Here is a 13,562-nt window from a genome sequence, read left to right as displayed (position 1 = left end):
AGCCTAGCGAGGTGTGTGTGGACCTCTTCTATCCATCTCCTTATTAAACACTAGGTCCCTTCCAGCCCATGCAGCATCGATTTACGATCTCCTGGACAGACGTTCCCCGACCTGCTTTTTCTAACTGAAACCTGACTGAATGACTCATCGGCGCTGATGTGTATCCAAGCCCTTCCCTCAGATCACAAAATCTCGCGCTTGGCCAGGAGCTCTCTGCATCGTGGCGAGGGCCTAGCTGCCATCTACAAATCATTGTTCAAGGCTACGATTCTGCCACTCACCAGCACAGTGTCTATGGAGGCGTTATTGGTGAGAGTTCAGATCTCTGCTTCCTGCTCTGTGCACTTCCGGCTCGTTTATAGGCCACTGGGCCCACCTATGTCCTTTCTCACACTTTTCCTGATGTGATTGCTGACCTACATTCTCGCTTCTCCTCTCAGATTATTTTTGGTGATTTCAATCTCGAATTCTGCTGTCCTCCGTTGCTGGCATCCGCTCTATTCTTCGACAGTCTTACAGATCTCGAATTTCAGCAGCTGGTTAATGTGCCTACGCACATCCTAGGCAATAAACTTGATCTTGTATTTACAAAATACCCTTCTACGCTCATCCTCTTGGTTAAGCTTGTGCTCTGGCCTGATCACATCCTAGTATCCTTCTGACTTAAGCTTCCCTGTCCTCGTCCTAGGTCCAGTCTCCCTAAAATTCCTCACCAGAATTGGCGCTGAAATAACCTCGCCTCTTTGACGGCTAAAATGGCCGAAGAGTGTCTACAGGCTTCTCATGTTGATCTTGAGTACCTTACCAAATCCTTCTTGACAGCAGCCAACCTTGTTGCTCCTTTAATTCCTACCAGCCAGCGTAATCGATGGTCAGAACCTTGGTTTTCTGACGATCTTAGGGCTGCCCGTCTTCGGCTTTGCCAGGCTGAACGAGGCTGGCGTCGCTCCTATAGGACTGAGGAAAGGCTTGCCTATAAGAACTGTGCAAACCATTACCATACCTTAATTAAGGAAGAAAAATGTTGTTTCTTCACTCAAAATGTTGGGCAGGCTCTCAATAACACTAGGGAGCTCCTCTTTGTCATGAAGTCACTATCTTCGGCTACTGAGCGCTCTACATCAGTAGTACCAACTCAAGAGCTCTGTGACTCACTCACGCTCTTTTTTATCACAAAAATTGAAACTATTTGTTTAAAGATCAGCGCTGTCGCCTCCTTGGGCCCTGTGCGCAGGAGTTTGCTACTACAGAACCTGGACAGGTGTGGTCTTCCTTCTAGTGTTTACCACTGATGTGGTCGCCAAGGCCATTGCCCACCTAAAATTTGCGGCTCCCTCTGACCCTATTCTGCTATACATTATCAAGGATATTTCCCCGGGAAGCGGTTAATGTGTCTTGCCAGACTGGCCACATACCTGCTGAATTGAAACATGCAGATGTCATCCCCTTGTTGAAAAAGCGTTCCCTCGATCCTGCTTTTCCAGCTAACTTTTGCCGCATTTCACTCTTCCCTTTGTTCATGAAATTGTTGGGGGTTCTGATCTCTCCTCTTCTGTCCTCCTTTTTAGAGACTCCCAGTGTTCTAGACCCCTTGCAGTACGGCTTTCATCCTGGGTGGGGTACTGAGTGTGTGCTGGTCTCGGTTTAGGACGATCTGACTAGGCTGGTTGACAGTGGTGGGATGGGAGCGCTGATTTTATTAGATCTCTCTGCAGCCTTCAACACTTTCGACCACCCCACTCTAATATGGTTAAGATTGGCATGGCGGGTTCAGTTCTTGCCTGGTTCACTTCCTTTCTGGCGGAGCGTAGTCTGACACTTTCCCTCCCCCCTCCCCTTCCTCTCTGCCTGGTTTCACCTCCACCTTGTCACCAATGTTGTTCAATATTTATATGCAGCCTCTTCTAATCCTCATCCGCTGATTCGGCTTCCAATGCTAGGCCTATGCTGACGATGCCCAGATCCTGGTGCGTCTAGATCTTGACCATGCTGAGGTCTTGTCACGTCTTAGTCTCCTACCTGGCGGCCGTCGGGAATTGGATGAATCAGAATTGGCTAAAGCTTAATGTCGACAAGACAGAGGTTCTTGTGGTTGACGCCCCCCTTTCCTTCACTGTGGACCTCGGCAATCTGGCCCCCGGCATTGGGAACCTTTCCAGCACCGGTGGCGATGGTCAGGAACCTGGGTGTTGTTTTCTCTGCCACACTTTGTATGAGTGCCCAGGTGGCGGCTGTCTGCAAAGCTGGACACTACCATCTGAGGATTCATAGGAAGGTCCTTCCTCTGCTCCCCCCGAAGGTTTGGTCACCAGTGATCGACGCCCTGGTATTAAGTCACATTGATTATTGTAATGCTCTATCTTACACAGCCTAAGAGCCTGATCCATGGGCTTCCGCCATTACAGAACTTGGCGACTAGGATAGCCATGAATATCCCTTATGGGAATCATAACGCTGGTTTTTCGCTCCCTTCAATGGCTTCCGGTGGCAAAGCACATTTAATTCAAGTCTGCCTGGTGCATTGGGCCTTTTATGGTCTCAGTGCTAGTTATCTTCAGGACACATTTTTCCATTATCGGCCCACTTGTGCTCTTCGCTCTGGCTCGGCTTGTCTGCTTACTGGTCCTTCTGCCCGTCGTGCTAGGATCGGAGGTCCTCTGAAATCCACTGTTAACCATCAGGAATTCAGATGTCTTTTGAAAACCCTCCTGTTCCAATTAGTTTCCTCTGCTCTACCTTTACTCATTCTAGCGCCATGATACCCTTGGGTGACAGTGCGCTCTACAAATTCTGTTAACATAACAAATGAGAGTTAACTGCTTGTAACATTGAAGCTGCACTAGAATAGTAACATGAGAATGTGTAAAGAAGTTGGATGCCCGCAAGTGAGTATCTTTGCTCCTCTCCCACAGTCTCTGAAGGTAGTGCCTCTCCCAGCATAACTGGAGTAATTTGTTCATGTGTACATGAAACGAAAAAAAAGTATACTTGTTTGAACCTTTGAGAGCGCAATACGAGTAATGTATAGAAATAAGAACCTGAAATGTTTTGTTCCTATTGAGTTAAGCAATCACTTAGAAGAGATACAGGAATATGATCAAGTATCAGTATTTGCCAAGACACTAATCAAACCCATTTTATACTGAGCTCTAAGTTCTGAAGGAGATGAATATTGGAGACGTCTGACTGCTTTTTATTTGCAGCAATAATGAAGTCCACGAAACAAACACAAACAGTAAATCACAACACACGCATCCTACTGAGAGGTAACCCTGAAGGTAACTTGTAGAATCAGAAAGAAATGCTGAAGGTAAATTCCAAAATCATTGAAGACTGTATGCCATAGACCATAAGAACACATGTTCTGTGGTGAAATATTCTCCCTCTCCCCTGGCTTTGCCCTATACCTATACCCCTGCCTATCCGTCCCTGTGCCCCTGCCTATCCTCCCTGTGTCCCGGGAGGATAGCTCAGCGGCAGCGTGCGCGTCTTGGAAGCAAGACGACACGTAGCAACAACAGGTTCGATCCCCGGGTCCGCGCTTAGCGCGTTATAAATACGTAACTAAGAAAAAAAAAAACACACACAATTACGCAACTAAGAAAAACAAAAAAGACAATTCCTGTAACAGCGCCTCGATGCCTGCGGGCTGTGTGAGCGCTTTATAAATGTGAAATAAAAAAAAAAAAAAAAAAAAAGAATGTGATTTCTCGCCGTAGTTATGTTGAAATAACACGGCACATCAACATAAAGAGGTGATTTGGGTTCATCCACTTCTCATGCCAACATGGGCATTGACACGCTTATAATAACGCTGCATATGATGCTCAATTTTTTAATGAAATGTATGTCATATTACAGTGATATCTTAGATTTTCTTAGTGTACTGAGGGACGATGCTTTGGAATGTAATGCGTCATTTGTGTAGCTCCTTTCACCATTTGTATGGTCACAACGCGCTGTAGTTTGAACGCTCTCTAGGGGACCGAAGTCCAAGATATGGGAAATTCGAAGAGGGGCTAGTATGCACGTGAGCATTACAGCCAATACGAGGATATGAAGGGGTGGACAAGTCCCTGCTAGCCACGCATGTCTAGTTGGCATGTAGGTGGGTGAAAAGAGGTTGTCTAGAGAGGTAGTTTAGAGGGGGAGACGAGAGGATAGTAATTATGTGTGTAGCTAGAATTTGCATTTTTTCATGAAAGGTAGCTGCATTCTTATGGCAGAAGTGTTGTGCAAAGTGTCATTCGAGTTGTGTATGAAAGCAGATAATGCCACTTCCTACGATGTCACTCAGGGGTGGGGTCAAATGTCCACTTACTGTGATGTCACTTGGGGTGGGGTCAAATGACATCACTTCCTGTGATGTCATTGGGGAGGATAAGAGTTGTGTGATGTCACTTCCGCCACCCCTGGCATTTTAGTGAAATGATGTATCTGCCCGCCGCAGAGTCTTCCTCTCCTGTGGGAAGGCCAGGAAGGTAACAAGGTAAGGAGGGCACCTAGAGAGGGCAGGAGTCAGGCTCACCTCTCAATCCCCAGCTGGGCTGTGTAAGCGGCCCTGTCACACTCTTTTGAATAAAGGTATCTTTGCTCACGGTAGAAATGCATATCACAAACTATTCCCATTCTTCCTGATTATCACACTGTGTGATAATCTGTGATTATTACACAGGTTATATACTTTACAGATAAACACTGCCCTTCTGTACTGAAGATCCCACCAGACACTCGTACCTGGCACTGCTTGCTTTATCCTTTGACGCTTTCTTTTTCTTGAAGGTGGAGGATCCCGCAGCAGTGGGGTCTGTCTCTCCATCATCTTTCTTTATAGTGGATGGAAGTATATGGAGCATTCGACCCTGATTTTAAAGATCACATGGGTAATCGAAAAAAGAACACAAAAATATAAGCCTTTCCACATATAAGTGCATCTTCATCAGGTCAGCTGCCAATCTTGATTGCATTTTGACATATAAGTCTTTATCTCTAGCACATAAAATCAACCGATTGAGATCACTAAACAAACGTCAAGCCACGAATGCCAGCAAACAGAACATAAAAACAGAAAGCCAATGACCTCAAAACACATGTCTGTGAGAGAACAGAAACACACACAGAAACACAAAGTAGCATTGATAACGTGGGTCCACACAAACACACATGATGACAGAGGATCAGCAGACACAAGGAATAAAGAAGCTCTGCTTTAAGACAGTGACAGAATGTCAATTCGCTGGAAACAGGAAGGCTAATTTCTATATATGGTAATGCTGTATTCCCAGAATGCACAAGATCAAAAGTACCTGGAACACCTGCCCATCCACCTCCGCATAGGCCTTTACAGCATGTTCAGGGATCATGAAGGTGATAAAGGCAAAGCCCTTGGGCTTCTTGGTCAGGCTGTCAATGGGAAAGTGAATCTCAGACAGGGGTCCTGCAAGAGTAGAGGTCAACATAAATAAAACTCTAGAAATGTCATAAAAGCGTCATTTTTTAGTAAAAAGGGAGTATAGGCAGATCAGGCATACTGGTTTTGATCAATAACAGGCCAGGCTTAATTTATAAGACCTGCCTTATGTCAGACTTACTGCTGTGTGCACATCACTATTTTTAATATGCCTCATGTTAATAACATGCAATTAAGGTTTGCTTATTGATCTAATGCTGAAATGTATGAAGATTAACAAAAAAAACGAACTTGGCGGGAAATGAGAAAGAGGCAAATATTTAAAATTAATTTGGAAAATGTGCTAATTTTTACTCAATACATTAAAAGCACTGCCCGAGGTATGGCCTTTTCAAGCGAGTCCCAGAGTATCTTGAAAATGGAATATGTAACCCAACTCTTTCAATTCTAGAACTTCACAGATCCTAAATGAAACCACTACAGAACAAATTCTGGTGAAAGGATTTTATTTTATTTTTTACTTTTTAAACAGAAATATTACAAACAAGAAACACATGGCAGTATCAGTGAGGTGTATGTACATCAGAAAGCAGAAGTGTAAAAGTCTGTGGCAAGGAGGTTCAAGACAAGCGACATCCAGCAAGCTACATATTCTACACCCTTCTTATTATCTCAGTTTGCTCCACCCAACTTCTCCATACCTTCTGGAATTTCTGGGGACAATCCTTCGCCTTATATACACGCTTCTCCAGGGACATACATCTATCCATTTCAGCCTTCCAGCGGCTGAGCCGTGGGTGGTCCCTGGAGCCCCACATTGTAGCAATGATCCTTTTTGCCAATCCCAGTGCAACAGACAGAAATACCCTCTCATGCTTTGTGAACCCTGATTCTCCCCAGATTCCAAGCACAGTCAACTTGCGGTCGTGGGGTACCTCTGATCCCAGTAAAGCAGATAACCTATGTATGCAGTCCCCCCAAAACCGTTGTTGAATCAGTGTACACTCCCATAGTACATGGAAAAAGGGGCCCTCAGTCGTACCGCATTTAAGACAGTTATCCTGGTCGGTTACTCGCCATCGCGCCAGTGCCATCTGTGAAAAAAGTATTTTGTATTGTATCAGGCATAGTCTGGCAGCAATCCCAATGTCCCGAGGGAACAGGAGCACCTCGGCCCACTCTTCCGGGTCCATTGGCCCCACATCACTCTCCAACCTTTCTTTAAGCCGGGACAATTCCAGGGCCCCAAAGGCAGCTAAAACCTGGTATACTGTCAATGTGACCTTTGTGGTCATGTATTCGGGGAAAAACTTTAGCCTCCATGGATGAACATTCAGGCATTACCCCCAAATCGGGAAACGTGGGAATTAATAGCATGAGTCAACTGCATATATCTGTAGTATTCCTTCCCTGGCACTTCATATCGGTCTTGAAATTCTGTGAAGGGGATGAGCTGCCCACCCATTATAACGTCAGCCAGGTCAGTTACCTCTAGTGTTTCCCAATGTTTGAAGTGCCTCATTTTACAGAGTTCCAGAAAAAGCCCCTTTGTTCCACAGCGGTGGGCTCAAAGTTGGTCTCTTGCCCAACCTCAGTTTGTGATGTGCTTCAGCCCACACCATTCTAGCGTGGCTTATCATCAGAAAGGCCCTTGCTCCACCAGTCTTTATATAGCACATGTTTGGGTAATTTCGCTCCCATCCATCCCCTCTCAACCGACACATGAGGGAGTCTTGGGTCCCCATGTAGCCACCCATTCACCATCTCAATTTGTGCCACCCAATAGTATCGCTGAAGGCAGAGGATCCCCAGTCCCCCATCCCATACCGAACGCTGAAGCGTCTTAAGAGCTATATGTGGCTGTTTTTCTCCCCATAGCAGACGCCGCAAGGAGGAGGTCTCAATCTTATCAAAATCTGACTTGGGAACCTGTATCGGAGCGTTCTGCAGTACCCATAACCCCACCTGACAACATTCCTAAAAATAAACCCTGGTGCACTAATATACAAAATGCCCTGGTGGGCAAAATTAGCTTGGTCCAATCCAAAATTGCGAACAAAAAAGCCTCCTTGCTCCTGCCAACAGAACCCACACTGCAACCACAGCTCCTCCCAAACCAATCTAACACCCCTCACCTATTTAGTTTCAGAAAAATTTCCATACTGGAGACAGAAAAAATCATACTATCTCTAAAGCCGTCCAATTGTAAAGGAGACAACTGTCCGGCCCAAATTATAAAAGAGGCAGCTCGAGACCTAGCACCTTTCATTTCAAAACTCATCAATGCATCCTTTAAGTCTAATCTAGTACCTAACAACCTCAAACAATCCTGGGTGCTTCCCTTGCTAAAAAAACAAACACTTGACCCTGCAATACCAACTAACTACAGACCTATCACTACCGTCCCATTCCTACTTAAAATCATTGACAGAGTAGCATACCTGCAAATCCAGGACTACTTAGAAACTAACAATTTACTAGGATCACGGCAATCTGGCTTCCGTCCCCTTCATGGTACTGAAACAGCCTTGATTGACCTCAAGACCCAAATTGACGAGTTGAAGGACAATGGTAAATCAGCTATGCTACTCCTCCTTGACCTATCTGCGGCATTCGACTTGGTAGATCATGCAGTCTTATGCAATCACCTAAGCTCGGCCGCTCATTTCTCAAGTGATGCCATAACCTGGGTACAATCCTTCCTTGCAAACCGGACAATAAGAGTCTTCTCCCCCCTAGCAGCTGCTGATCCCATACAAGCTTCATGCGGTGTTCCCCAAGGATCATGTGTTTCTCCAACGATGTATAACATCTTTACTAAGCCCTTGTTTGATAAGTTGGACAGACTGGGTGTTGTCTACACTAACTACGCAGATGACACTCAGATTCTAATCCCCCTTTCGGGTAACTTCTTGGAAGACACGGCCTTAGTAAATAAGATATATCTCCTCATTCAGGCCTGGATGGCATCCCATGGCCTCTGCTTGAACGACGACAAGACGGAGCTATTGATCCTTGGCTCAGCGCTGGCCATCAAAAAACTTGACCCTATCTATGCTGCATTTAACATCGACAATAACGTCATCAAAGTGATGCCTGTAATCAAAACCCTCGGGGTCTATCTCGACTCAGCGCTCACCTTCAAAAAACAAACAAACCTTCTAGCATCCTCCACTGCATATACTTGCAAATTGATCCGAGCATGCAGACCATTTCTAACAGAGACTAGCTGCATCACATTAGCTAATGCCCTCATCATATCAGAGCTGGATTACTGCAATGCCCTCTATGCAGGATCTAACAAGTATATCCTTGACAAATTACAAACTCTCCAAAATAACGCTATCAGAGTAGCTTTATTCCTAATAGAGCTCACATCTCCACCTCTAGGAAAAAAATCCACTGGCTAAAAATCAAAGACAGGATCACCCTCAAAATACTCTCCCTCACATCCAAATGTCTTAACAACATAGCCCCCCCCTACCTGGCTAACAGAATCCACAAGAGAACTTCAAACCGCCCCACTAGATCGACCAATGCCTTTACCTTAGTGATGCCTAGATACAAAAAGAGTACAGCTGGCGGCTCTAGTTTCCCAGTCATAGCTGCGCAAACTTGGAACAAACTCCCTTTGGATCTCAGAATGGACCAATCCTACTCTAGCTTCAGGCGAAAAGTCCTTACTTGGATTCGTGCCAATGACTTTTAGCTCGACTTCCCCCTCCTACATAGACACTAGACGTCTGTAACTAGGTGAACGACATTCGATCAACTAGACTGAACTATAGCTCTGCACTTTTCCTTTCTTTTTTTGCTTTCCCTGTACACTTACCTCTGACCTAGGTGAACTGTATAAACTGTATCCAATGTGAACTGTATAAACTGTATGTCTTCTGTAACTAAGTTCTCAAGTAATCTTGTACTGCTTGCGCCCAGCTACCCCTTCGGGTTTGGTTCTGCGCTATACCAAATAAACAAACAAGCAAACATAAAGAAATCTGGGGAGTGCCAACATTTTAAAGAGCGCTCCTTGCCCAACAGAGTCAGCAGAAGCGCCTGCCAGTGAGCTACATCTGAGGTAAATCTGTTTATTATCAGATTAAGGTTGAGTCAAAGAAAATCAGTTGGATTTGGACTCGGATGAATACCCAGATACTTAAACCCTAAGGCCGAAACTGGCTACAGCAAGCCAGGGGGGATAGCCCCTACCCCCCCTCAGTAGCAGTAAAAATACTGACTTTGTTTGGTTCACTTTAAGGCCACTGTAGCCTTGGTATTCTGACAGCGAAGCCGGCCCCCTCATTCCAAGGCCCATTAGAGGCAAGGCCAGCACCTGTTTTGTGCCTGTTCGGTGCCGTGGCTGCCGTCTGCCAGACCCCCTGGCTCTCTTCATACAAGGTACTTTTACTCCTCTTGACAGCCACAGCAGTCTGATTATGCCCATACGCATTAATATGTGACCAAGGCCCTCTCCACATACACTATGGTCCTGCCTATGCCCACACAGCCGACCACCACAACCATGCCTTTACAGAGCCACGCGCAGTACAAGTTCTGCATTTAGCCTCTCCTTTGATTGCTTTTGCCTATCTATAATCGCATTTAGCCTACATATGGTTGCTCTGACTAGCCTAGAGGGACCCAGCACCCAGATTTGCATTTAGCCTGTCTCTGATTGCATTTAGCCTGTCTCTGACTGCATTTAGCCTGTCTCTGGTCTCTGATTGCATTTAGCCTGTCTCTGATTGCATTTAGCCTGTCTTTGATTGCATTTAGCCTGTCTCTGACTGCATTTAGCCTGTCTATGATTGCATCTAGCCTGTCTATGATTGCATCTAGCCTGTCACTGATTGCACTTAGCCTACATATGATTGCCCTGTCTTGCCTAGAGGTACCTGACTCTTGCAAACCAACTGCTCGCGCCTAAAACCAGGTCACAATGATACTAACTTTTATTTACCTGTCAGCCTTTTGGACCACAATCACAAAAGTAAACCACCAACCGAGGCCTACACTACAGGGCATACCGCCCGTGGATGAAGGACTCTTAACTCCCCCCCCTAGAGCCCAGCCATCAATCTTCACACTCACTTATTACCCACCAATCGCTAACATACCTCCCCTGTGACATTGCAAGTAGAAACGCAAAACTACGTTCAAGATTACCTAGAATTTACGAACCATTAGCTAGACTCAATACCTCTTGCAATAGAAGTAACACTAACATCCGAAACACTCCTCCTATAAAGATTGACCTCCATCGCAATAACCGCCCAAATAAGCAGCCCAATGCTAATAATAGCATACCTAAAAAGAAAAGTAATACCACCAGCATACCTAAAAAGAAAAGTAATACCACCCAGGCCACAGCAAAGCCGAACATCCAACTGAAGTGCGCCCTTATTAATGCCAGGTCACTAATAGCACACGCTACCGAAATTGCGGATCTCATTCAAATAGGAGACTATGACATCCTCGCCATAACAGAAACTTGGCTACACCAAGCTGCAGGACCTGCCCTAATGCTTGCCTTACCCCATAATTACACCATACTTAGAGAAGATAGAGTCAACTCTCGAGGAGGTGGCCTAGCTATTATTGCTAAAAATATTCTCACCTTAAAAATTGAACCAAGTTCAACGACTAACTCCTGCGAATCATTAACTGCTAAACTCCTCGCATCTCCCTCTCAAACTATTACTATTCACCTTATCTATAGACCACCAGGCCCTATTGGCACGTTTGAGGAGGACATTTCCACGATCCTCTCAAACAACCTAAAAACTTCATCCCAAGCTATCCTTCTAGGAGACCTAAACCTAGGCTACAATGACCCTAAAGACCTGCAAGCAACTAATGTCACTAATGTCATCTCAGAACTAGGCTTCTCCCAAACAATCCTACAACCCACACACGAAAAAGGCCGTATACTCGACTGGTTTGCTGACTATAACTGCAATACAACGATTGTCGATATCACCCCACAAATCTGGACAGATCATGCACTGATAACTTTCCTCCTAAATGTTAACTTGGCCCTACCTATTGAAATTGCTCTGGCTCCCCCCTTGCCAACCAGAAACAAAAAACTTATAACTACAGAAAAACTGCTACCACTTATCCTCCCCAGACTAAACTCTCTACCTGACTTATTGGACACCTCATCACTAGTAAATGAATTCAACTCTTCCATGGCTACAGCTCTAGATACTATTGCCCCACTGAAACTGAGAAAGAGTAAGCCCAGAGCCCACCTAAACACCTGGTTTACTCCTCACCTCAAATCTCTAAGACTTGAAAAACACAAATGCGAATCTGCCTGGCGACTAACCCCAACAGAGACAAATAAAATTGCACTCATCAATGCCTCCAAGATTTACAAAAACGAAATAAAGAAAGCAAAAAGAGAGAACTTCAACAACAGAATACTGCAGGCCAAATCTGGAACGAAAGAACTATTCCTTATACTAAAGGAACTAGAAAACCCCATTCCTGTCCAGGATAACTGTGACAAAAATAAAATATGGTGCTCGAACATCCAAAAAGCACTAAATGACAAAATTGCCACACTCCAAACAAAAATTGAGATAAAGAAACAGAATATTCCACCCTCAACTAACCTAAGAGGCAAACCACCAACCAGCACTAAACCAGACCATAAATTTAACTTCTCGAAAGTAACTATACCTGAAACCGAAAAGATAATACTTTCACTCAAGCCATCCAATTGCCGAGGCGACCTATGCCCAGCCCAACTAATAAAAGACGCGGCCAGAGACCTCTCCCCATTCATCTCTAAGCTTATTAATGCCTCCTTTGTTTCAGGCACTATACCAGATAACCTCAAGCAATCTTGGGTCCTCCCCCTCCTAAAAAAACGAACATTGGACCCATCCATCCCGACTAACTACAGGCCTATCACAACGGTACCCTTCCTATTAAAAATCCTAGACAGGGTAGCCTACCTGCAGATCCAAAAACATCTGGAGCTGCACCACCTTCTAGGCACAAGACAATCAGGTTTCAGACCTCAGCATGGAACTGAAACCGCGCTCATCGATCTTAAAACTCAGGTCGATGAGCTGAGAGACTCCGGAAAGATGGCCCTACTCCTCTTACTGGACCTCTCTGCAGCCTTCGACCTGGTGGATCATGATGTGCTTTGCACCCACCTAGAAACAGCTGCCCACTTCTCCACACATGCCATCGCATGGATCAAATCATTCCTAACCGGTAGAACTATGAGAGTCTTCTCTACTTCTGCTGCTGCTGACCCTGTATCCATCACATGTGGAGTCCCACAAGGTTCTTGTGTCTCCCCCACTATGTACAACATCTTCACGAAGCCCTTGTTCGATGATCTAGATAATCTGGGTGTCACCTACACTAACTATGCGGATGACACTCAAATTCTCATACCACTTTCAGGGGATTATGAACAAGATCTGGCCTTGGTGAATAAGATTTATCTCATCATTCAGGCATGGATGGCCACCCATGGGCTATGCCTGAATGATGACAAAACGGAACTCATCATACTGGGGAACACACAAAACATCAAAAGATTAAAAGAAGAATACTCCTCCTTCGTCATAGACGGTAACACGATCAAGGTAGCAAAAGAGGTAAAAACATTAGGGTTTTACCTTGATTCCCACCTCTCCCTAACTAAACAGGTGAGCGCAATGGCATCCAGCACCGCATATACCTGCAAGCTGATTAGAGCCGCAAAACCATACCTATCCACTGCCTAACCCTTGCTCGAGCATTAGTGCTGTCGAAATTGGACTACTGCAACGCACTATATATAGGGGCCAATAAACATACGTTGCAAAAGATTCAAACACTACAGAACAATGCTCTTAGAGCTGCCTTAGGAATTCCAAGAAGGGAGCATATTTCAGAGGCTAGAAGACAATCCAACTGGCTCTCCACAGCGGACAAAATCAAACTCAAGACAGCTTCTCTAACTTTCAAAAGTATCAACCATCTAGCACCCAAATACCTAGCTGCTAGATTCAACAGAAAAATCTCCACTAGACCCACCAGAGAAGCATACTCCAACCAGTTAGTGATACCCCCATTTAAACTAAGTACGGCCGGAGGAAACAGCTTCCCGGTCAAAGCTGCCCAGCTTTGGAACTCCCTCCCG

General features: G+C 45.1%; 1 protein-coding gene across 2 annotated transcripts in view; it reads right to left on the bottom strand.

Annotated features, from left to right (window-relative positions):
* Positions 1-13,562, bottom strand: part of RBM19 (RNA binding motif protein 19) — a 1,396,549-nt gene that overhangs the window by 1,038,596 nt on the left and 344,391 nt on the right. For both annotated transcript variants that reach the window (XM_069619226.1, XM_069619227.1), the window contains exons 11-12: positions 5,307-5,437; positions 4,738-4,862 (exon numbers count right to left, since the gene is read on the bottom strand). In XM_069619226.1, coding sequence (XP_069475327.1) covers positions 4,738-4,862; positions 5,307-5,437 — 256 coding nt within the window. The remainder of the gene's footprint in view (positions 1-4,737; positions 4,863-5,306; positions 5,438-13,562) is intronic.

The sequence above is a fragment of the Ambystoma mexicanum genome, chromosome 10 (assembly GCF_040938575.1).
Source record: "Ambystoma mexicanum isolate Mex_15411 chromosome 10, UKY_AmexF1_1, whole genome shotgun sequence".
In the NCBI taxonomy this organism is placed as follows: Eukaryota; Metazoa; Chordata; class Amphibia; order Caudata; family Ambystomatidae; genus Ambystoma; species Ambystoma mexicanum.
Note: the sequence above shows the minus strand (reverse complement) of the source record. Positions and strands in the feature narration are given on the sequence as shown.